Genomic DNA, 25,412 nt, shown 5'->3' with positions numbered 1-25,412 from the left:
AAAGGTTGCCTTTCTACTAAGCAGGGAGAACCAGTCCCACAGAAGAAGTAAAAGTTAAAACAGTCTGATATCAGCATTTCCATCCTTTTATTTTTTCTAAGCTTTGCAGTTCCATGTTTGATCCAGCACGTCCTCATATTTCGCATAATACTCCCCACCTAGTCCGAAGAACATACAACGAGCTTCAACTCTCTTCTCTTCTCCTCTCTCTCTCTCTCTCAATCCCAAACTCAATCTCTCCTCCGGACGATCATGAGTAAGATTATTCTTCTCTATGCCAAAAGCAAAATGATAATTGATACGCACATTTACCTCTTAATTAGAGGTTAACTTGATATTTGTTGTTTGCATTTTCTTACAGGTGGCCATGGTGATGGTGAATGGAGCAACGAGCGGGAGTACGCCGAAGAAAAGGAAGTTGAAGAAGAGGAGGACGTTGAAGAAGAGGAGGACAGCGAGGAGGACGACAGCTACGAAGAGCCAGCGGAGACAGATCTAGTCCGTCGTACGTTCGCAAACCACCGGGGATCCGTGGTCCGCATACTCGCCCAAGCTGGACAGGAACTCTCACTGGGTACTGGCTTTGTTGTGCGCGGGGATGGATCAGCATGCCTTGTATTGACCTGCCATCATGTCGTAGAAGGGCTTGGCCCCGACGATGTGGCTATGGTCAACTTCGACGGTATGGCGGATGATGTTCCTGCTAAAGTGGTGCGTTTCTCCCAGAATAGAGACCTTGCGTTGCTTAGCATCGTTGGTGGTACGGCGCCGCACTCTGCTCCACTGGTGCTCTCCGATGAGGTCAATCTATCAGGAAGGGATGTAGTTACGATTGGATTCTTCGGAGTCGACAGCCAAACAATGCTTGTTGACCCGAGCGCATCATTTGGCCGCATAATGTAACTTGTTTTTTTCCAGAAATTACTTGCGCCTGCTGCATTCCTTGTCAATCCATGGGTGGCTAATGCGTACTTCTACTTTTGTTTCTCGCAGGTCTGAACCAGCTGTCCAACAAGAGGAACCTGACTTGCTGGAATTCATTATCGTCAACTTCACCACAGATTGTGGCATGTCAGGCGGGCCTGTCATCTTGGACGACGAGGTGATTGGGTTGACGGCTCAAAAAAACATTGGAACTACCAGAGCTATCACTGCGGCAACAGTGAAATCGGCGCTCAAAGAATGGACTGCGCACGTTGGCGTATGTATATTGGACTCTGTTATATGTATGTGAAACGTATTTCTTTCGCATGCAGTTTCTCACATTAACATTCATGTTTGAGTTTTTTAGGATGACAACATAACGTTCCTGGAGATGCTTGATGAGATCGCCGCTGGAATCTAGGAGATCGATGCATCATTAGGTAAATACATAAATTGCTCTTTCACAACAAATCTTCTCCATTCTAGGACTCCTACCATAGTATCAAGATCAAACGTCCACATAGCTAATCTAGCATCTGCATAGAGAACACTACTTGTTCAAAGTCTTTTAATTTGGTTCATTGTCTAATATCGCCTTTTACCTCTCCCAAAGCAGTATTGGTGAAGCAAGGACTTGATTAGAAGCAACATCTGTCAGAAGCTATGAACATCAAGTGTGCACTGACCAAGGGAGAGTTCTAGTGCATTTTAGCGTATTTAATAGTGGCATTTTGCAGGCCCAGTCTACCAGTTTAATTGCAGATTCCGAGTGTTGCATGCTGCCTTGGTTCCTTTGATGTAATTCTGCAAGGTGTACTGAGTTTACTTGTGTGATGATTCAAGTCTGTAGCTTGCATTCTATAAGTATGTTGAACTCAGATTGCATCCTTATTTATATTTATGGACTCCTGTTAAGTTAATCCTGCCCTTGCTTCTTCTCTCCATATGCTCACATTTGCTTCCAACTAGGAATGTTCCGGGCCTGGGGCAGGGCAGCCAGGGCAACCGTCCTAGCTGAAATATTCTTATAGGACCTCTTCTATTTTACCATCAGTGTAGTATAGACCACCTCCAGCACACGACAACTGTCCTCGCAAATGTCAAAGCACCTGGCCCTATTAACCATTTCATTAGCTAGACAGTTAATTCTGATTCCCAGATTGCTAATTGTCGATTTCCACCGATTCCTGGTTCCCACGTCCATGAGCTGTACGTTATCTGGAGATAAGCATGAAGTAGATGTTGATGATGATGAAGATATATCATCCCTCAAACCTTGATGAACTAGTTCCTTCGTTGAAATCCAATCGACGAACAAGCAGTGTTGTCGTGGCATTTCCATGAGCTTGAAGTAGTAATCTTGTAAATTCTCCTTGGATAGGCTGAGTGAAGCGACCCAACATATTACAAGATAGTAACATGAAAGTCTTCGACATATTGCAAGGGAAGTGAAGTATCTCGAACAATATGCCGATCAGAGTAGCACAACGAAAGCAGTGGAGCGTCCACTGTACGAAATTATATTACAAGTTCTGAAGAAGCTCTAAACTGAAACATATTACAAGGTCCTGCTACCAAGTACAACAACAACTCCAAAAGAACAAGGAAATTATAACCGAGTTCATACTCAACAACACTCTCAACTACTATCTTGCCGCAACCCATACTACCAACTCTACCGATCAACACTAGGTTGCCATTGAAGTCCATGTAGCAGTTGACTCCTCCTTCGGCGGTTGCCTGCTCATCGATCTTCTCCTCCTGGAGGTCCGAATATTCTACTCCCGCATCCACCAGCTCACAATCTAAGAAGGGGGATTTTGTAGGAGGGGATGAGTACACGAAGTACTCAACAAGTCCAGGATATATAACAAAACAGTTTTCATGCACTATCAACTACTAGGACCAATGGTCCATCAACTCACAAATTTTCGAAAACATTTTTGAGGAAAGAGTTCAATTTTTATTTCTGAAATCTATGATCTTTTTGCCTCACGAGCTGTTAGAATCCCCTATGGATTCCTTTCTCGCCACGTTCGCAACTCCTTCCCGGAACAGGGAGTGACAATGCCACAATTTTATACACTCTGCAGAGGTGCGTTACTTTACCGACAGACGTCCATGGTTGTGTTTCCGAGGTAGCTAGCCCCATTCACACACCGACACGAAGCCTTTTCACCCAACTTCTTTGACATATCTCACATCGTAGCTGCCAAAACCAGCTACCTGCCCGGTCAGTTTAATGCCTTCAGTAGAGGCCTTTAGTTTGTTTAGACAGTTGGTCGCCTACCGTATAGGTCACACCCGAACTGCCATCCTTGGGAGATATGCCGTAAGATGGAATTACTTCAGCTCCGCCCTTCCCAGTCAGGGTCATATGGTCAACGCGGTCACTACGACGCTTGAGCTCAAGAAGGCAGTTGTTGATTAAATCCTAATGGTGATATCCCTTGTAGTCGAACCCGCCTTCCAATGGCTTCACAGCCTCCACACAGGGTTCGACTACTAGCCATAATAGTTCACCGACTGCTCCATCAGCCAGTCAACATGCATGTCATATTATTTATAAGATATTTTTTCTTTTATGCAAGTGATATACAATAGTACATTGGCAAATACTTTGATAAAAATAATCAACGATATGCAAGAATGGACTTGCCTGAGATACCCACGAGCAATCAGAATCATTGAAGGTCAATGCTGAAGATTCAATTCAGCCAAAAGAATTCCAAGGAAAATCCAAACTGGAGAATGCAAATAGAATCCAATCACCACTAACACAAAAGTGCACGTCACAGGGTATTATGCAGATGTATGTTACAGCAGCTAATCAAGTCTGGATGACGAACTCATATCGGCCTTGGTTGTTCATTATATCTTGCACATGACATTACATCAAACAGAAGCAATTCTTTCATGTAAACTCCCGAAGGAATTTTGTACACACAAGGTTTGATTCAAATATGATGCTTATGTTTCAGATTTATTAGTACAAATAGTATTTAAATCATTGGCAGATTTACTTTAAGTTATTTACTTGTTCAGAAGAATTATTAAGAACCCAAAAGAGGTCTGAAGGTACCTGCTGTTCTATAAGCATTGGAGTAAATCTAACAATAAAGTTTTTTTCGTGGTTCTTAATATGTTTAACTGAAGGTCCTTGACATCTATAGTTCTTTGATCATATATGATTATAAATCTGAACCAGCATAATCAAGTCACTGAGTTGATCATTTTAACTACATGAATGGTGTCATCCAAACTCCCACTGGTAAAAGAATAGTTTAAGTCTTTAGGCAACACTACTGGCACATTATAACAGGAATGTAATAACTAAATCCCAAACATCAGCCAAGCTAGCTTATCTCTCTTAGGTGTAACCTGATGGTTTACCGGCTAGTTTATCTACTGGGACCTGAGGATATACTACAGATATAGTACTATTTATTTGATAATGGTCATGTGGAGACTAAGTCAAACATATATGTAATACTGATCACGGCGAAGTATTAATTTGCTGCTCCAGAATTATAGGTTACAGTAAAGCGATGCTAGGTTGTGAACCTGAAGCTAAAAGTGCAAGTATAAAAATACATGAGAAGCATAGTTCCGATGCCACACTGTAGTTTCTAAGTTCAGGAAAGTGTGATGTAATAAGCTACTACCAAACCTACACCGGCAAGCATGAATTTACTAGACAGTAGCATATAGTTCTGACATTCAGGGGCATGGTTTCATGTATTTTCAAAGATGATCATTAGCAATTCCGTTTAGTTTCAGAACAGCCACTGTATACGTATTTGCCAGAGATCTAACATGCAGATCTAGCCTGGTCATCTCCTCACTCAAATGCGTGTGTACTAGATGACACAAGCAAGGTGTTGAGCCTATAATCATTGGCATAACAAGCTGATGCATACGTTTTTACCATTATTGGCCATGACTAGAACATAAGTGCATGTGTGTGTGTGTGTGTGTGTGTTCGTTCCTAGGCCCAAATATAATCTGGGGAGATCTCTAACAATGTCTTATGAATACCAAACGAAAATAGAAGTTGGACAATCCCTTTCTCCAATCAAAATATTCTCCAACTCACATTGCTAGGCATTCATTTATGTATTACCTTTTCACCTCTAATAGCAATCTTCTTATCAGCTTCTAGTTCTTTTCTTCTTAATATAGAAACGATGGATCTTATCTAAGGTTTCATCCTAAGCGTATAATTTACATAAATATATACAGAACCCTGTTTATGGTCATATGGTCGTACTAAAATTCTGAAGTGTGTTTGCCTTTACATGTATGTTTATTTATAGGATGTCAGACTATAAGTATGAAAGTATTCATACAAAAAGCTCATATACCACGATGATTAATCCAGACTGAAGATCCCCTTTTCTATCTATATCCATATTTTATACTCTCACAACTATGAGGCAGATCAACACACAAGCAACCCGAAATCAACTTTATTTAGATTCTTGGTGCCCTTGAAGTGTAATGTATTACCTGACTGATTGGGGATTTGGAACATCTCGAATTAGTTGGGGATGGACTTGGTCTCCTACGCAATTTCTCATCTCTAGCGTCGGTATGGACAGCGGGTGCCGACAGGCTCGGTGTGCTCCAGGGGCGATGGCGATAATGCAGCGCCAGGGACGCATTTCTTGGTTATCAGGTTGTCCACCACGGTGTTTTCCGCTTGCCGCTACTGACGGCTGTCCACAGAATCGGCCACCAGCGAACCCGAGAGCAGTGGTTCCCCTCCAGAGAATCGCTCTGCTTCCTCTGCTTAGGCTGCAGTGGTCTCCATCCTTAATCCTGCTACCTGGTGCTTGGTCGGCCATCTCAGCACCGTCCATGGCTTCTAGGTTTTGGTGCTTCGTGGGGGAAATGCTACAGAGAGGAGAGGAAGAGGTGTTGATGGCTTAATTTGGCTAGCTGGGTTGTATAATCGGCCAAATTAATTTGATAGTCTATGAAGCTAATCAGTTGTTGGTGTTGTGGGTATCGTTAGATAGAGACCAACCTTCCCAGAGGGAAGTTGGCTCCCGAGGGCTTGACGCGTGGCAGCACCAGCCAGATTCCGCGTGCGGCAGGCCTTCTCGCGTGAGTATCTCGCGCGCGCTGGCCGGGATGCCGTAGACGTACGTACTCCGCTCCGCTCCTGCACTAGCCATCTATCGATCAACACCTCTGTTTGAAACGAGTACGTCCCTGCCAACACATGCATACAATCAATCCGGACTTAAACCAAAAAAGCTCAAGCACGCATCCGTGTGCGGCCGACCGGCCAACACAAGCAACACGCGCGAGCACATGTTCAAACATAAAAGTACGAGTACACCTCGCTTATAACTCGAGTACAATTAACAACAATACACAAGTACCTCTACGTACAACACACGAGTACAGTTACGTGTACAACACGAGTACAGTCACGCACACGAACGAGTGCAGGTACAGTCGCACACACGAGATAGGTACAGTCGTCCACATAAGACAGGTACAGTCGCGCACAAGAACGAGTACAGGTACAGTCGCTCACACGAGACAGATACAGTCACCTACACGAGTAAGTACAGTAACCTACACGAGCGAGTACAGGTACAATCGTTCACATAAGACAGGTACAGTCGTGCACACGAACGAGTACAGGTACAGTTACTCACACGAGTAAAGGGAAAAAATGCACCAAATACATTCAAAACAGAAGTACTTATCACTTCATGCACGAGTACAGTTAGATACACAACACGAGTACAACCATAGTAGTATAGGAAGTACGAAAAAAAAGTTTCTCGAAACCTATCAACATGGGATCTAGTTTTCAAGATCTCGACGAGAGGATCTCAAAAGTGGAAACGGTTCGTCATTTGGACTTACGGTTCTCAAGATATTTAATTTAAAAAAAAAAACGAATCTATGAAAAAAGGAAAAACTGAGACAACCCAGCTCTTCTCTCCTCACTCATCCCCACCTTGCTTCCCCTTGCGACACGTGGCGAGCAGGGAGAGTATTTCCCAGGGATTTTCTGGCAGCATAGCGCGCCACTTGTCGCATGCGGAGCGAGTTATCTTCCCTTCGTGAAGGTCGGCCTTTTTTTAACGATTTCGGTTGTTGATTTGTATTTTACTTAAAAATTACAACAGGGATTTTCTGGAAATAGAAGATACATAAGAAAGTCCTAGCTAGATTTACAGACATGTGGAACTACGGCGATGATGCCTGGAACGTCGCAATCGGCTCAGGTGCTAAGTTGAAGGTATTTTTACAAAGGCCGTATTAAAGGAATAATGTGGCACCACGTTTGATTTGCAAGTCTCATTATTATCTGGTGATATAAGCACCATGGCGAAGGTATCGTATTATTTTTCTGTAGGCCCATAAGTATTTGTACGTGACTAGTTTGGAATGTAAACAACTTTTATGGTAACCGAATCAGAGAGAAGATTTCCTATTCGGTTTTAGCTTCAGAGTCCTAATATTATACGCAGTCCAGCGTGCCATATTATTAACTATATAAAAGCTGACCCCATATGCTAAAAGGAGAACGTTTTGGGCACTATTCAAGGCCTCTTTTTCTCTAATCAAGTATTGCCACGTCCCCTTTTTTCACTGTAGATGGCAAGTTAGTTACGGTGGATCCAGTCCACTGCAATTTACTTCTTAATTTTTTCCTTTAAAAACCCCTGATTACCGGCCACCTCTCGGTTACCTTCCTTATAGCACCCTTGGCTGTTGCCGGTTGCCACGCGTTATTGGCCTTGGGATTGTTTTAGGCAACCGGCCACCGCTTACTGGGGATTGGATATGCATGTCCCCTATCTAGAATTGCCCCGTGCCCTCTCCTCTCTCTCCCAGACAATCTCTCCCTTTTCCTCTTCTCTCCAACCAACAGATGGGCTTTCTCCTCCCTCCCGTTCACCGCCTCTAGCGGCCGCACAACGATGTTGGAGATCTTTTCCTTCTCAAGACCGGCGCCCTCCTCTATCTCCCTACCCGCCATGTATCTCCCTGCTTGAGTTTCACCCTATACATGCCTCTTTTCTCAAGGGTCCTTCGCAGCCGAGGTTTAAGGATACCTACTGGCCGCACCTTTCTAGATCTCGGTGAGAGGCGTGAGGCGGCCGTTTGGTGCCTGCTGTCTGGGAGCTTGGAAATCGTGACGCCGGTGGAGATATGCAGGTGGGTCGTCCTCGACGTGCCCCTGCATGGCTCTGGCCTCCGACCAGGAAGGGAGGATCCCGCTCCAGTCTTCTCGGTCTGAGGAAACAACTAAAGAAAATTGTAAGGTATATAAAAGCTGACCCCATATGCTAAAAGGAGAACGTTTTGGGCACTATTCAAGGCCTCTTTTTCTCCAATCAAGTATTCCCACGTCCCCTTTTTTCACTGTAGATGGCAAGTTAGTTACGGTGGATCCAGTCCACTGCAATTTACTTCTTAATTTTTTTCCCTTTAAAAACCCCCGATTACCGGCCACCTCTCGGTTACCTTCCTTATAGCACCCTTGGCTGTTGCCGGTTGCCACGCGTTATTGGCCTTGGGATTGTTTTAGGCAACCGGCCACTGCTTACTGGGGATTGGATATGCATGTCCCCTATCTAGAATTGCCCCGTGCCCTCTCCTCTCTCTCCCAGACAATCTCTCCTTTTTCCTCTTCTCTCCAACCAACAGATGGGCTTTCTCCTCCCTCCCGTTCACCGCCTCTAGCGGCCGCACAACGATGTTGGAGATCTTTTCCTTCTCAAGACCGGCGCCCTCCTCTATCTCCCTGCCCGCCATGTATCTCCCTGCTTGAGTTTCACCCTATACATGCTTCTTTTCTCAAGGGTCCTTCGCAGCCGAGGTTTGGGGATACCTACTGGCCGCACCTTTCTAGATCTCGGTGAGAGGCGTGAGGCGGCCGTTTGGTGCCTGCTGTCTGGGAGCTTGGAAATCGCGACGCCGGTGGAGATATGCAGGTGGGTCGTCCTCGACGTGCCCCTGCATGGCTCTGGCCTCCGACCAGGAAGGGAGGATCCCGCTCCAGTCTTCTCGGTCTGAGGAAACAACTAAAGAAAATTGTAAGGTATAATCAGCATCCTTTTAAGATTAAGAAATTTGTGATGGTGCAAAGAATCTGCCTTATTTGCAAGGATGCATGTTTGACTGATATTTAGTGCACATATGTGGTAATGCACGTAGTAGCTGTGTGCCTGTGTCCGTGTTGTACTATTGGCATGCTTCTCTTCATAGCATATAAAAACTGTATTGTTCTTTTTTGAGAGAATAAAAAGTTCATTGTTAGGCATGGATAGTGCAGTGGAAAGTCTGATGCTTATAGCTGAATGATGTTTTTAATTGGTTCCTTACACATTTATGTGGTATGGACATTTCTCCAAAGTTTTGATCTTGCTGCCTTGAATATGTCATTCCTCATGTCCAATAATATTGGAAACTTTCTACTTTAGTCTGAAGTGCTATGACCATTTCGCCAAATGACGTTTCGATGTTTCATTGTGCCTGATCTTTCTAATACACTTCATGGTTCAGTTTGTAGTTCTACACAAGAGGATTCGAGTAGGAAGTGATATAAATCATTGTTTTATGCCTTCAGTCACGACAATTGGGTTACTTTCCAAAGCTGGTTACAAATCAGGTTGTTTAGAATTTTAGCTCCCGAATGAAGTCATATACTCCGCTGAAACATCTCGGTTTACTGAATCATGCACTTTCTATTTGTGGATGTCAAGACTTTGATATGGTGCTTTAATGCCAATGGAGGACCCAGAGATTCCCCCTCCCGACAACTACTTGGTGAGCTACCTCTAACCTAAGATGCATATTATGAGATTATGTGCCACCATCTACTATAGGATTTTTGACATGATGTAGCATTAAGTAACTATGGACGTATAATTTGCTCACCTATGTCTTTATTTGTCGATGAGTAGCTGTGTGATGTCTCTGTATAATCACGCCAACTTTTCTCTTAGGTCTCACAGTAGTTTCTGGACACTGATTTAGAATGTTAGGCCTCATGGTAGTCAGTCTAACAATACTTACTAAAATATGCTATGCTGCAGGGAACCTAAGAGAGTAGCAATGCGAACAACCTTGGTGAAAAATTTCTCATCTCGAGGGTCTCAACGGAATTCTGTTGTGCGTGTCTCGCGGATCTGGGAAAACAAGGATCAAGCACAAAAATGGGTATGAGTTGGGATTCATTGTCATTGACCAACCGGTGCTTCCCGGACATTCAAACACTTGAATACTTGATCCAGCTCGCCTACAAAAGAATCCATGCAGTTAGTTTGATCTACTCACTAATTATCTATCGATGTTTACTCTGGTTTTTCTGCAATGTACCCAACCAGATTTACCTTTTAGTGTATTCATCGTCATTTGTTAACTGAATATCAGAATCTTGATTCGGCTAATATCATCTGCACCCAACCAGCTTTACTCTTCAATGTTCGTGTGGAAGCATAAATCTTAAACTTGCTAGGTGATTGTCTAGCTTACCTGTAGTTGCAGACTTCTCATTTCGTGATAGCAGAGCAAGCGTTTTACAGCCTGTTTTCATTGCAGACTGTAGTTGCAGGACGAGGCCAGAACAATTGCACCATTTCTCGCTAACTGAACATTTTCTTTCTTGGTTGGACCATTATCACCTGTGCATAAAATGCATGCAATCGGCTCAACCTGTATGCTCCATTTTTGGGTTTTTAGAAACATGATGCGGCCAGCAGTAAGTTGTACCTTATAGTGACGCTGATTATTATAAGAGCTATTAGTTGTTTACCACATTTATCCTAGACTGAATGATGCCACATGGTATACATGGAACAAGAAGCCTATGGATCAAGATTAGATTGATCTTACTTGGCCATGACTTGATGAAAGTTTGGGGGCGAGGGGAGTTGCTAGAGCTCTACCTAAATTATGTTCAACTAGATGACCCGTTGCGCTATCGCGCAATGACGGAGGCTAACCATAGGGTTTCGCTTATTTTAGTACCGAAGGTTGGAGCAGAGCTCTTCCATCGAGTACAATAGTATCCGACATGCGTGTTATCGCATTGCTCGACGACCCTTGTACTTTCATGTGGGTAATGCTCTCGATATCTCTTCCACTTTCCTTTGCGTAATCCACTTGCTATCACGGGTATTATGGTTAAGTGGCTGCGATTTCTTATTTCATCACTTGCATATTTGTCTTTCATCGCAGTGTTTAAGTGTACCTATGCACGGCGTTTTAATAACTTTCAAATAATACCCGTTGCGCTATCGCGCAAATGGCGGAGGCTAACCATAGGGTTTGGCTTATTTTAGTACCGAGGGTTGGAGCAGAGCTCTTGCATCGAGTACAATAGTATCCGACGGGGCGTGTTACCGCGTTGCTCATCGTAACCGTTTGTTTATTTCAATACTGGAGGCTCGGGAGCGTGTAGCTCTTTCGATGGCCGTCCCATGGTGAGCTATAGTAGTATTCAGCGTGTTTCGTTGGAGGAATCGCCCTCGACGGCCCTTGTACTCTCATTTGGGTAATGCTCTCGATGTCTCTTCCACTTTCCTTTGGGCAATGCAGTTGCCATCACCGGAAAGTGGCTGCGATTTCTTATTTCGTTACTTGCACATTTGTCTCTCATCGCAATGTTTAAGTGTACCTATGCACGGCGTTTTAATAAGTTTGAAATAATTTCTAGGAATAGACGCCGCTTTAATAAGTTGCCCAACTAATAAGTTGCCCACGTACTCTCGGAAAACAATTTCGCTTACGCGCACGCAGTTTGGTGTCACTATTCGCTCCCTCTAGACAGATAACGGTTCCGAGTTCCTCAACAAGACTGTTGATAATCTCCTCACCACCCACGGCACCGCCCTGCGACTATTATGCTCATGCACTTCCCAGCAGAACGGTAAAGCCGAGCGTGCCATTCGTACCATTAATGATACTATGCGCACCCTTATGTTCCAGGCTCACATTCCAGCTCCTCTCTGGGCCGACGCTCTGGCTGCTGCCACATACCTGCTTAATCGTTGTCCTAGTACAACCATAAAGTCCCAGGTTCCGTACACATGCCTCCACGGTCGTCCTCCCTCATACATTGATCTTCGTGTCTTCGGTTGTCTTTGTTATCCTAAAATCGCGTCCACCGCTCCCATAAGCTTAGTGCTCGTTTCATGGCATGTGTCTTTTTTGGGTATCCCTCTAACCATCGGAGTTACCGCTGCTTTAACCCTGTCACTGGAAGAATACTCGTCTCGCGACATGTTGTCTTTGATGAGAAGGTTTTTCCTGTTCAGCATGCAGCTTCGTCATCCGCGCTTGCGCCTCCTGCGCCGCGCGGACTCAACGACCGCTTCGGCACGCCGCCCGTGCCGCCAACGCGAGCTCTTGCACCGGCCCCGCGCACCCTAGCGCCGGCCACAAGTGCGCCGCCTCGACACCGCCTCGCCCAGCAGGGTCCTCTGCCGCGGCAGAGAATTCGGCGTTTTCTCTGCCGCGGCAGGCTGCCGCGGCAGGAATTCCGGCAGTTTGTCTGCCACGGCAGGCAGCCACAACAGGAACTCCTGCCGCACCTCGCGCTCGGCCCGCCGCCGCATGCCCTGCCCCTGCCACAGCTGCTGCTGCCGCCGCCCCGACGGTCTCCTTGAGTGGGGCCTCCGACCTTCGGCCTACGCTCGTCTCCTCCCAATCTTGTCGCGAGGGGGAGGATGCCGGCGCTGATTGCCTTAAGGAGGTAGGAGGTGAAGTCGGCCTTCTTGACGTGGTTGAAGCACTCGTCGCGGGGCACGTAGAACTACTGAAGCACGGGCCTTATCTCAATAGCCATTCAGTATTACGATTGTTTGACATATGTACTTATCTGCAACAATATATTTTATTTTGTTTCCAACTAATAAGTCACTTGGCGCAACCGTCAATACTTAAGCCAAAAGTTTTGTTTTCCATGCTCTGCGGTTACTATAATTTTGAGGAAAGAAAGTGAAATAAAAAATGAAAATGGGTTATACACAATCAAATAAGCTGTGTTTCTTTTTCTATACATGTTCTATATGACCAAATTAAAAGACTATCTCATTAATTTTGGTCAAAATAAAAAAAGGTAGTCTCAACATTTCAAAAAAAAAAACTAAGAAAACACATGATGTTGTTTGAAAACCCTAAAAATAAATCAACATAAATAATAAAGGCCGTACCAATGCACGCACATTCAACTAAGCAAACACTTCAAAAATCAAACTAAGACTTAAATATTTTATCAAGACCAAAGAGTCGGGATACTATCCACATGCTATCGTCTAAAATTTTACACACACTTTACTGTGGTTGAAATAAGCTAATTGCTAAGAGTCTACATGTTTTGTCGCTTATCTGAAAATTAAAAGGAATAAACACGTCACACAATTGTCTGTAGACGGTGTACCGGTCACTGACCTTCCCCTTTCTTCTCCGGTGGTCTCGTCTTGTCCCCCACCCAATTCTCCAATGTGTTGCGGCTATGCCCGCGAATTTCTCTCCCCGGCCACCTTGGACTGACTTCACCGGTCCCAATCCCTCGTTCTACCGTGTCTCAACCACGCGACCCAATCATCTCTCCTTAGTCCTCTGCCCAGCTTGATTCTCGTTGGTGGCGCCTGACACTCACTGCGTGCCTCTACGCCGCATAGGCGCCTGCCGCTCTAGGAAGCTGCAGTGCCAAGACAAGCCGCGCCCTCGCTGCAGATTTGCTGGGATCTAACCAAGGATTAATTGGTGGAGCGGGAGGAGAGGAGGACGGGTGTGTGTGTTCTCTAAAATAAATATATTAAAGTCAAATTTTTAAGAATTTGCTCAATCCCCACCGGTCTACTCCTTATCACACATAGTACATTTCCAAACCAGTTTTCAAAAATAGAAAAAACTATACTGAAATATACTAACAAGGGCAAAACGAAATAAGAAGTCACGTGCTTCCAAAGCAAGAAACGGCTATGGCAGAATCAATTCATAACTACCAACCATGTGCTTCCAAAGCAAGAAACGGCTAAATCAGTGCCAACAAAAACATGTTAATATGCCAATGGATGCTACCATTTATAGGATGATAATTTAACAATTAATTTATTTCCATACTTACATCTTTACTTGCTATACACATCAATTATAACGCTTATTTCTTATCCCTTTAAATTTGACAGCTAACCCGTTGCACCTCGACACAAAAGCTGAAGCTAGCCATTCCAAAATCATAAGCCTTCCCTTAGAAGATGACGATGTATTAACACATAGAGCCCCTCACATGTACATTTAGAGTTACATGAAATCAAAAATAAGGCAACACGGTGATACAATTTATTGTACATGAGGTTGATCGAAGAAGCTTATATGATATAGCTTATACATTGTTTGGTCATCAGATTCATCAAGAAGGCACTGGTAGCAAAGTAGGGTTAAGTACATTGGACAGAACTAAAACGTGGTAGCATGGTAGCTTAGAGAGACAGAGTGATTACAATGGCTATCAAGCCACACTCATATCCGCCGCACAAACCTACAGGACCAGTACTCCCTGGTACCTGCCACCTCTGGTACCACCTCTCTATCCACTGTCCGTTGTGCAAATTGAGCTAACACAAGCCTGAAGACCCAAGCTTCAGGTCCATCCTTTGCAATAGGTATTTCAATAACCCCTTCCTGTTATTGCCATGTGATCAAATCTATGATGAGTATTGGGGTACACACAAGAGAATCCATGAAATGAAAAATGCATCATACATAATGGGCACATGAAGGAGAAACATACCTTGCCAGCATAAATGGCAGAATTATGAATGTAGTATCGCCTGGATTTCCTACTTTAATTAATGATGAAGTTCTTTGAAAATGGATCACGCTTCCCAACCACTGGATTTTCAGAAGGGCCTTTGGTCCAGAATTGAAAATAGCTAGACACAATTTGATCAAATATTGCAAGCCCACCTATGATATAGCTTGAACATCAATGTTACCACTGTGATATACTTTTTATTTTTCATAGAGTTCGAACATCATGATAATAATGAAGTAAATGCAGTGCTTGCTCATGTTAGCTAATTCAGAAGTGGTTGTAGCTTCAGCAAGAAAAAACAAGTTAGCATGAACCCCTGAGCTAATTTAGAGCAGTATCATGTTCTAATTAGAAAACAAGATAAAGCTAGAGGCCCTAGTAATCAGATAAGAATCATGGGCATAGAGAGAGAACAATTTGGTTAACATATATATATGCAGGAGCTAGGAAACGGCATGTGTTAATATCAGCATCCATGGCTTTATGTAAGTAGATGTAAGGCTCAAACCATGGATCCTGCTATGCAATAGCAAACCTCAAGCCATCATATTTGATAAATAATGTTTTTCAGTGCATGATTGATACAGAAACACACCACTGCAGGGTTTTTTTATCAACCATGAACACTGTCTGCTATCATTTAAACCTATGTTTTGATTTAACAAGTCGACATGTATCCCATTTATGAATCAAACAAACAGAAGAGCATAACCTTCAAGAGGATGGGCTCAAAATTGCCTAAATAATCTCAGAACCTCACCCAATGTACCTCGTCAGGCTTGGTTGAATTTCTCCTTCTTCTATTTGATCAAGATTTTTCCCTCCCGGTAGCATCCAGCCTCCGGGCATGAATATTGTGCCTCATCTTGAAATCAAAGCAAGGAAATCAGAAATCCAGATGGAAGAAGCGGAAAAGGAAGCTAGATGTGAATACTAATGGGAAAAGAAAAGAATCAGTCACAAGTGCAGTTGGTGAGGAGCAGTATCCCACCTGGTGAGGAGCACTATCTCACCTGGACCAGACGGAGACGAGCATGTAGGGGGACGGCAGCGCGCAGAGGTTGAAGACGAGACGGGTCCACAGCCGCCGCATCCCTTCTTCCTCCTCCATCCTCTGTCCTCCGTCAGCCACCACCGCACATGTTTTCCCTCCTCGTAGCATCCAGCCGCCGCCTCCTGTCGCTGTGCCGGAAGACGACGTCGAGGCCGGCGGAAGAGGAGAGGACGAGGCGTCGCCGCCGCCCTCCTCCGTGCTCCTGCTCCACCTCCTCCAGCCCACGACCGCGGCCGTCCTCGTCCGGCTCCATCCCGACGTTGGCCCATCGAGCGAGAGGAGCTGCAGATTGGAGAGGAGCCCGGCGCCTCTGGTCGCCGCCGCCACCGCCGCCTCCGGTCATCGCGGGTCCGTCCCGCGTCGGCCCGTCTGTGGCCGCGCCCGGCGCCTCTGGTCGCCGCCGCCATCCGCCCTCCTCCTGTTAAAAGTTAAATATGTGGTTATATGTAGAATATGAGCATTTCCTAAGCATGGGATTGGGATAAGCTCACCATGGTTCATAGGCATTGACAAAGATTGTCGTCGTTCCGAATGTGTCTCTTCCTAAGCCAGATATGCACTGATCTTGACCAGCATTCCGGCAGCCCCTCCCAGCAGGTGCATCATGCTTGTTGTCACTTGAGCTAGCGTCGGACACTCAATTCGCCCACCATTCTTTCGTGTTGCCAGGGTACTGATCACGTGGAAGAAGAGAGGGCTCGCGAAGCAACATCCGCCACCCGCTGTGCCACATGCCGTGCTCAGCCATCGATAAATCGTCGATGTCCTCAGCCTTGCGAAGGAGTCCATGGAAGAAAACAAATTGTCAGTACTAAACAAGCAAATCCATGCTCAGTTTATTATAATACATAACTCAACCATTATACCATGCTGCAACACCAAGAAGAAAACATATGCAAACCTTGGGCAAGAAGGTAACTCTAATCCTATGACATAACAAGCAAGGCTTGCAACAAGAGAAGGCTGACATTGCCAAGAGCAGTACACATGTCCTCCGAAAAAAAATCTAGAGAGGGCATGCACCCATGAAATAATTACAAAAGGAAAACACGATATCATTTTTCAATGACATAGAAACATGAAATCAGTATAGGACTCTCCTGAGCATCTGAACCATAGGTGCATGGTAGAAATTAAGTTAGGGGTAAAGGATAGGAAGGAGGAGCTCACACAAGGAGGTGGAGCCAGAAGCATAGCAACGTCTCAATGCTGGCCACCAGAGACCCTCTTCACAACCTGTGTAAACCTATTCATGCAAAGCAAATGTGGCAATAAATATATTATGGTGATAACAATGTAAGAGTCAAAGTGACAACACCCTGATTATCCAAGGGTATTAAATAGAAAATAAACTGATTGTAAAGGATCCATCACAAGAATCAGTATTATACCGAGCATGACAATAGAGCACACGCATTGCAAATTCCTTTGGGAGATCACAAAAAAATCAGTATAATATCGAGAAAATGAACAACGTCCTACATATCTTCTGCAGTTCCCGTGGATCAGATACAAGGACCTGTATACCCATTTGCATCCAGTTTTCAGTCCCCGAAACAAAACAAATGAGGCATAAGAAAATAGAACCTTTAGGCCAGTGCATGATATTGCTTTTCATACAGGAACATCTTAAATGAACTCAGAAGGTATATTTTAGAGAAACACTCAAATACTCTATTTATTGCTCTCATGTGAGAACCAACTCCTATAAATCTGTTTTATTACCATATAGCAGAGACGCCACCGAGAGCACACCAAACAATATCGCAGCCTTGAATTTGGAAAAACTGGACAGTATCCTACTGGAAAAACAATATTGCAGCATTTGGTAGTCAATCTAGGTCAGAACTCATTAACTCATACAATAGGTGAGATTTATACAATGCGGAATATCATGACTTCATGTAAACAGATATATACGCTGATATTTTTTTGCTTAGGCACGTGCCTTTCCTTGCATACTCCAACAATTGGGGCGTGTCTTGTAGCTATACAAGTCAATAAATAAAAATGCATTAGTGAATCATACCAAAAGAGAAAGAGCCTCACTCGTGCAGGGGTTAATCAGCCTACATAATAAAAGTACCATTCCCGTAAAACCATATTGCCCTCTAGAGAGCACAAATCCTATATCAAATAAATTTCTCGTCTTTACCATAACCATTAAATCAATCGACTAACATATACCTGGAAGTAGGTCTGCAAATACCAAAGAAAACTGCAGCAGAACAGTTTAAGCGAACATGTCCCAGGTTCCCATGACTATCACAAAAACTACAACTTTTATCCCTCTCTTAACTTCACCGACTTTTATCCTAGTAGAATTCCACCTTCAACAATGTTCAATCCAGCCAAGATTTTGTCGGTACACATGATGTGCACCGGTGGAAGATGTTTGAATATATACAAATAATGAGCATAACTAAAAGCAGCATAATTTCTATAGAAGAAATTCAACAAAGAAATAAAACAATTGTGTCTAAGAGCAGGTGATCGAGCAGGTGATCTTGTAGAACTCAAATGACACCTCCAATTGGAGACCTGCTTCAATTGCTAAAACAAAGAGAGGAAATTAAATCAAACGAGCGGTGTTGAGCATATGCTCAGCTATGGTGAAGATCAAAAGAACACATCAACTCACGTTGCGGCCTTCCTTCCCGGCTGTAGCGCATGATGAACACTTGATCTACACATCACATATAGTGTGAGAAAAGCGATTGAACAACCTCGTAGAGAAGATGACATGGCGCCACCTACATGTACAAAAGAAATTTCAATTCCAGTCGGACATTACAACAAACATGTGGTGGGGAAACCAAAAGGAAGTTTTGCCACCTCTTTAGCCAGGATCACATCCTGAGATACAAGAGAAAGAACAAAACCACTTCTAAAAATCAAAAAATAAAGAGGAGAAGGGACGGCGTTGATTGCCTACCTTGCCAGGGCGAGAGCACCAAGCACTGCCACGATGAATAGTTGCAGGCCACTTGCCTTTTCATCCAACGCCTTGCAAGCATATTTCACTAAGCATATAAAATTGTCCAAAATAACATGGTGATACTAACCTACTGCAACAATCTAGTATACGCCACTCATCTAGCTGCTGTATTACTAATTTGCCTCAGCCACCTTATTGACCATGATAAGCACAACCACATGTTCCAACATTGCTCGATGAAATTGACCAAAAGAAGGCATCATGATTTTTTTTTCTTGCATGCTTACAATTGCCATCATCCAACCTTGAAGAGGGGTTTGAAGAACATGGTCTGATCTGAAAGGGGCATATTATTTCTGTTAGTTGAACACTTGAACATATTGATTAGAGAAATTATGAAACAATGGCAGTGGATTTTTTTAAAAATTTATGTTTCTTACGAGGGATTAAGCTGAGCAGTAGTGCAGCCAGCACATAGAAGAATAAATGCAGCCCACTGAATTTCACTTAACCTGGTCACAAAGCATTCAGTATGGAAATAGATTCAACAATCACTATAAACGATGGAAAACAGGTGATGCCTGCTGGGGAAGAAAATGTCATGAAGAGTTCTGTAAAGAATGAAGATGAAATCGATGAACATTTAAGGCACTTAAAGAACACATGAATTACAGTGGCGAGCTCATGCTAGGAACTTATTAAAAAAATAACAGGTTATCACATTTCATGTTTGTGTCCTGCATAATGATAAATGTTTGTGAGCAGTTGAATTATACTACACCAGTTTTGTACAAAAGTGCCTTTCCGCAAGAAGAAAAACAAGTAAATGAAACTAAGTAGATGCAATAAAAAATGTTGGCAACAGTAGTAAAAAGAGCAGAGATGATCATATCCCTTTATTCCCAGCTTCCAAGCCACATTAAGTGAGTAGAGCTTACTTCTTCTTTAGAATGATACGGTATAAGACACCAGTGCTAATAATATTCAGGTTCTTCAGGATCTGGTAAGCTGGTGCATCCACATAAGCAAAGATGTAATACTGACAGGGGGTAGAAGCATGTGTCAAGCTTTTTGTTGTTGCAAATACAAAATTATTTTATTGCACAAAAACTTGACAAGTGGGAATACCTGCAATAGATTCTTTACCATGTAAAGTGCGGCGGGAATAGGATAAACACTAACTTCATCTAGTGAGGTACTTAACCTGAAAATAAAGAAGGTATATCACTTGATGACTGCAGAGTACTGAAAATACAGTAAATAATCGAATTCAATCAATACATAATGGTAGAATGGTCACCTATTATCTTCTGTAACACCTTGACTGTTCCATGTTCTGTACAGGGCTACAAGTGATAATAGACATTTCAGAGCTTCCACCTTGACAACAAGAATTAGATAGATAATTAAAATCATGGTATCAAGAGAACAAAAGGAAAAGCTCCTGCCTCAACTGTTACTAAGAGAAAAATAATTCAAATACTCACGAGAAAAATTTGCTGTTGTGACACTATACTCATACTTTCCAGCTCTTTTTGACCACACAATCAGTATTGCCCGGGAACTTGTTAGTAATGTCAATGCAAGCGTAACAATGGACCTGCCACAACGAACGACATTTGCCGATAAATTTTCCGATCTTCTGAAATTATGTGATGTGGCGGAAAGATTGGAACATTAACTCTTACTTTTGCTTCCAGCTATGCTTGCCCTTCAAACCTCCTGCGTCGCCAAGCGTGGAAGATGCTGCAGCTGTATATAATACATGCATTAAAGAACGAGGTTCCTGATTATAGGACATTCCAAAGAGAACATTTCAGTGATGAACCGGGAACTTACTGCTAGAAAGGGACCTCCCATCAGGGCTTTTTATGTCCTGAAATATGACATCATAAGTCTCCTTTAGATTGCCAGGATAGTACAGCTCGTCAGCACACAACACAATTGACAAGCATAAGTCTATTATAACACACGGAAGTTCCAAGTTCAAACAGATAGGGCAAGCCATTGCCAGAGCATGAAAGTTTTAATTAGTCCTAGGCTACCAGGGAGCGATGGTGAAGATCAACATGATAAAGTGACTGGACAACTTTAATCATTTTCAAAGGTAAGTCATAGTATGGTTTAACCTCTGCCATAATATACTCATAAAACTTGCTATGAACAAGTTACTTCCAGTAAGATGCTCCAGTGTTAAAGAAGATCAATGTGCAAACTAATAAGTTCATAAATGGCTGAAAGTTGTAAATGACCCTATGTTCAAATACTCACCCTTTAAAAATGCAAATGTGGTTTACCAACCGATGTTGTATGTTATAAGAGGAAACATCGGTCACCTATAGACTGACCTACTGTCAGTTGTAAGACAATCTGGCAAGCATGCCTGAACCTTGTAATAACATACTGAGTAAAAAGAATAAAACCAAGAATGGCCACAAATGTATTAGAGTGTTGTTCTCAGGTGTGCTGGTTTGTACATCAACATTATCATTAATCCACGGCGAGCATTTGTACAGGTTTAATTCATCAGTCATGTAGTATATAGGTTAGAAAACCCCAATGGGAGCAATAACATACGGAGTAATACTCTTCAGCCAGTCACCAAAATGTCCAAAATCAGTTCGCCGCGACCTACTATTGAACTTTACAACAAACTGAAGTCAATCACCAACGAAACACTGCAATGTTCCCCTAACTCACTTGCTGCGGAATTCTAATCCAGAATTACAATTGCATCCACGCACCGGTCACACTACAAAACCGTCTTATTGGGCACTAACCAGCAACCACAATTATATGATGACGACCGACACCCTTAGCATTCCAAATGTCCTTAATCGAATTAATAACAAACAAACGCCACATAGAGCAGAGAGGAAGAGACAGAAAGGGGAAGGAGATGCAAACCTGGACGAATCTCGGTGATGCCCATGCCGCTTGACCCTGAATCGCCACCGGCTCCTGCCACCCTCGGTCCCCAGCCACCTCCGTCCCCCACCTCCTCTGCACCTCCACCTCTCATCCTCTTTTCCTTTTCGTACAGAACATGGCAGTTCATTGAGGTAATCCTAACAACAAAACGAAGGAAACATTGGTAAACCAACAAGAAATGCAAGTTCTGTGAAATGGTGATGCAACAACAAACGTCCAAGTTACAACCATATGCTTTCTAGCTACCTCGTTTGGTTACCTCGTATGTTTTCTAGCTACCTCGTTTACTTCATTTCAACATACCAAACGTCAGAGTTACAACCATATACGCACAGTGCTGATATTTCTGAATCGTGTGAGGTAAAGCACAGTTATGTTGGCGCCATATGGTTGGGGGAGCTGCAAGCATGTATGGAGAACAAAGAATACCTTGCACTGCAGTACATGATGTCAATATGAAGTGAGAAGCGGTCGATATTGGCATATTAATGATTTTGGTATCTTGAATAATCACAGGCTTGTCTGGGTTAGCTGCAAATTATCACAACTGAAAAAAAGATCTAAACCAATCAACAACCTTACACCTCTGCACTATTACGCATGAACTAATCCACCAAAAATCAAGACCAACCAGGTGTAGGATCGTGTAATACTGACTTGTTGCACTTCTTTTCCTGCATACAAACAACAAATGGGGAGGTTGATTAAAGGTGGATTGAGAACCAGAGAGGAAAAAGAGAATACACCAGAGAATACGGCAAATACGCCCAGAACATGAGAAACCCAGCCTCACCAGTGTCACGCTGCCTGGGAACCGCGTACCATGCTAGGACGAGGGAGAGAGGCGTGACGGCAGATGATGAAGAGCGAGGGCACGGCTGAGGGAGCGCGGCCGACACCGGTCGGCCTGCCACCAGAGCCCCCTTCACCCAGCGCCATCCAAGCCGCCGCCCGTCGCTGCTCCTCCACCTCCGTCCCAGCACCACTCCTCAATGCTCCTCCACCTCCGTACCAGCGCCGATCCTCGCTGCTCCTCCACCTCCGGTGCTAGGTAGGTCGAGGGAGAGAGGCGCGACGACGGCGGCTCGGGGTCGTCGAGGAGGAGGCGCGAGGCGGCGAGGCAACGCGCCACGCCGACGCTGGGTAGGTCGAGGGGGGAGGCGCGACTGCGGCGGCCCGGGCTGCCGTCCGCTGGCGACATGAGAGAGCTCGGCGGCGGCAGCGACGCGGCGGCTGGCGCGGTTGAGGGACGGAAGAGAGGAGACGCGGTGCTGAGAATGGGCCGGATATTTTACGATCTAGGGTTTTCACCCCGGGCGCAGGCACGGGCGTTGCCAGGAGAAACGACTGACTCGGAGCAACAGCACCCTACCGTCTCGCAACTGGCCCCGCACGAAACAGGCCCACGCGTCATTGACCATAAACGAGGAGGCAGAGGTAAAGAAAAAATGACCACATCCAACGGCCAGGGTGAAAATTGGGCTCAGTTGTTTACCAACGGGTGAACCAGATTCGTTTGCCCCTCTCAGACCCCCTGGTTGAGAGGGTAGTCTTTGAACATTTATAGGAGAAATTTCTGCATCCTCATCATACCTACAGTAAACAAATGAGGTGCTCCATGATTACAGTTTGAGAAAAATAGTTAAATGTTGTGCCCAACCAGCCTAGCTTATTCGATTACAACCAGTCCATCAGGTTTAGCAACCAGTCCATCAGGTTTAGCATCATGACGTGTTTTTTGGCTGCTATTCTTATGTGGCTCAGTAGCTACGAGATGTTGAAATAATGTCTAATGATTTCACAGTTAACTGAAAGACTAGGTACTGCTTCTTGCATTGCTATTTGACTAAGATGATAACCATCAACCCAAGAGTTATACATTCTAGAACGTACCTGGACAGGACGAAATCAGATATCTTCGGTATCGTCTTGCTGCCAAGACAAGAGAGTAAGATATTCTGCAACATTCAACGCTTCCATCAGTTCAAAACATTATGGTTAGTTTCCAAACATCACACACAAATACATTAAGAAGTGATTTCAGTCCCTGGACCTCAGGTTTCAAGTCCAGGTGGATGACATGGTGCGCTCATTTTCTTTCACATTTCTTCAACAAGTTGCTACACGACTAGGCTTTTGTTTTTTGATCATTTGGCATAACCACATACTCATGTTTGATTCTTGGCAGGGCTAATATATGTACAGTTCATGTTGTGATGGTTGTGAAGGACGTGGGTGGTAGGTAATATGATCATGGACAACCCATTTAAGATTTTTCCGGTAAGCGAGACCTAGCCTGTGTGCCATGGGGTTGATCTGTTAGGCTTTCGCGTATTGTGGATTTGAATGGCGGCATCACTATACATATGTTCATGAATCCAATAAAAATGCTTTGAGTATGATAACTTCCCAGTGTCTCTATATTGCTCTTTCAAGAAGCTATGCCACTACCTTCGATAGATATTTTTACTGATTTTTCGATAGATATTTTTACTGATAATCTGCACTGTCATTTAGCTATCTTTAACATGTGTCGAAACATAGTATAGGTCGATGTATATGAGGTTTAGTGGTAGATATTGTATGTTCCTCTAAATAAATTAATGACCACATTAAGATATATTTGCTTAATAATATGATTAAACGAGAAGGGCAACCATCAGAACAAGTTGATGTCGCGTGTTTATTTTGAAGTCAGCCAAACTGAATAGCTTTTAATTAGGAAAAATAATGGGAGATTTTCCCTCTGCAATTTTATTAATAATTAATAAAATTACGAAGATAAAAAGTTAACAGTATGTGTACGAAGGATTAAGAAAACAAAAGGATCTAGGTCTGAGTCTCTAACCACATGTCAAGTTGTTCTGCATATTTTCTTTTATTCTGTACTTCAGCTAATTCAGAAAGTGCTTTCTACCTAGATGTTCTACGGTAGATGTTTTCTACCTAGATGTTCTACGGTAAGTTTTTATAAGTTAATCAATGTTTGATTTTTAATGCTTTGCATAAAATAGGGGCTGGTTATTTGAACAACATCGCGGAAGCAGGACTATGCTCAGGGAATTAACCTGTGATATCCACAGATGTGAACTGAAAGTATTTGATGCTTAGGTTAGCTATAGCATTTGATGCAGTCATGGATAGAGCGAATTACTTAAGATGGAGATGCTACTATGTTATATATTTGTTCTTCTGCCAGCCGATACTACTTTGTGGCACATTGACGCTCCTTCGGTTCAGAGGAAGAAAAACATAGGAATAAATAACTACACAGGAATTGAGTTGAAGGTTAATAGAAAACCTATGCCATGTTCGATTTGCAGGAAACGACACCCGTGAGTACGATGGAGGGATTCATGTTCTTACTTATGATTATATTATTTTGTTCTTCTAAAAAGTGATGACCTCTCGCAACTCTTTATGCAGTTGCATTGTTTATTCGGCTGGACCACCTAGAGCAAGTGTTTAGCCTTGGGCCTCTGTGAGAACATGAGTTTCTACTGGATTTTTGAATTCTTATAAAAATTACTGGTTTGGATGACTTTTCGGTGGAATAAGTCACCGAGATTCCTCCAAAACGAATGCACTGCGGCGGAAACTGATCCTCTAAAAGTTCTGCGAAATTTCTGTATACCGAACGCAGCCTCAGTGTTCTCTTTTATGATGTCTATGCTGTTCAGTGCGGAAGACTATTTCTATTACCTACGATTTGGTTCTATTGGTTTACCCAACATTAATCTACAGCTCCATCTGATGGTATATTT

General features: G+C 43.5%; 1 protein-coding gene and 3 long non-coding RNA genes across 5 annotated transcripts; 2 read left to right on the top strand and 2 right to left on the bottom strand.

Moving 5' to 3' along the window:
* Positions 1-8,102: 8,102 nt before the first annotated feature.
* Positions 8,103-10,382, top strand: LOC124691782. Of its 2 annotated transcripts, none has more exons than XR_006999154.1 (3): positions 8,103-8,219; positions 9,463-9,726; positions 9,996-10,382. It is a non-coding gene; the product is annotated as an uncharacterized LOC124691782 (long non-coding RNA). The 2 variants fall into 2 exon arrangements; XR_006999153.1 differs by lacking the exon at positions 8,103-8,219 and adding an exon at positions 8,634-8,998.
* Positions 10,383-18,628: 8,246 nt separating this feature from the next.
* On the bottom strand, positions 18,629-21,649 carry LOC124689777 (CMP-sialic acid transporter 2-like). The gene is made up of 11 exons (XM_047223246.1): positions 21,625-21,649; positions 20,557-20,676; positions 20,406-20,469; positions 20,207-20,317; positions 20,018-20,098; positions 19,846-19,921; positions 19,656-19,756; positions 19,158-19,229; positions 19,005-19,053; positions 18,715-18,785; positions 18,629-18,635 (listed from the first exon to the last, which is right to left on the bottom strand). Exons 1-11 carry the CDS (start codon positions 21,647-21,649, stop codon positions 18,629-18,631), a joined length of 777 nt encoding a protein of 258 aa, XP_047079202.1.
* An 83-nt stretch (positions 21,650-21,732) lies between these two features.
* On the bottom strand, positions 21,733-22,707 carry LOC124691784. Its single transcript, XR_006999155.1, has 4 exons — positions 22,442-22,707; positions 22,280-22,322; positions 22,078-22,195; positions 21,733-21,785 (listed from the first exon to the last, which is right to left on the bottom strand). It is a non-coding gene; the product is annotated as an uncharacterized LOC124691784 (long non-coding RNA).
* A 518-nt stretch (positions 22,708-23,225) lies between these two features.
* On the top strand, positions 23,226-23,928 carry LOC124691785. Its single transcript, XR_006999156.1, has 2 exons — positions 23,226-23,731; positions 23,837-23,928. It is a non-coding gene; the product is annotated as an uncharacterized LOC124691785 (long non-coding RNA).
* Positions 23,929-25,412: the final 1,484 nt, after the last annotated feature.

This window comes from Lolium rigidum, chromosome 2 (assembly GCF_022539505.1).
Source record: "Lolium rigidum isolate FL_2022 chromosome 2, APGP_CSIRO_Lrig_0.1, whole genome shotgun sequence".
Classification (NCBI taxonomy): Eukaryota; Viridiplantae; Streptophyta; class Magnoliopsida; order Poales; family Poaceae; genus Lolium; species Lolium rigidum.
This window is presented reverse-complemented; position numbering and strand designations above follow the sequence as displayed.

Bases quoted from the DNA above. Each gene is read 5' to 3' on its own strand.
- LOC124689777 (XM_047223246.1), bottom strand. From the start codon at position 21,649: ATGGGCATCACCGAGATTCGTCCAG. The intron at 20,677-21,624 runs GTTTGCATCTCC...GTGTTATAATAG, and splicing joins CATCACCGAGATTCGTCCAG to ACTTATGCTTGTCAATTGTG. The intron at 20,470-20,556 runs GTAAGTTCCCGG...TATTATATACAG, and splicing joins TGGGAGGTCCCTTTCTAGCA to CTGCAGCATCTTCCACGCTT.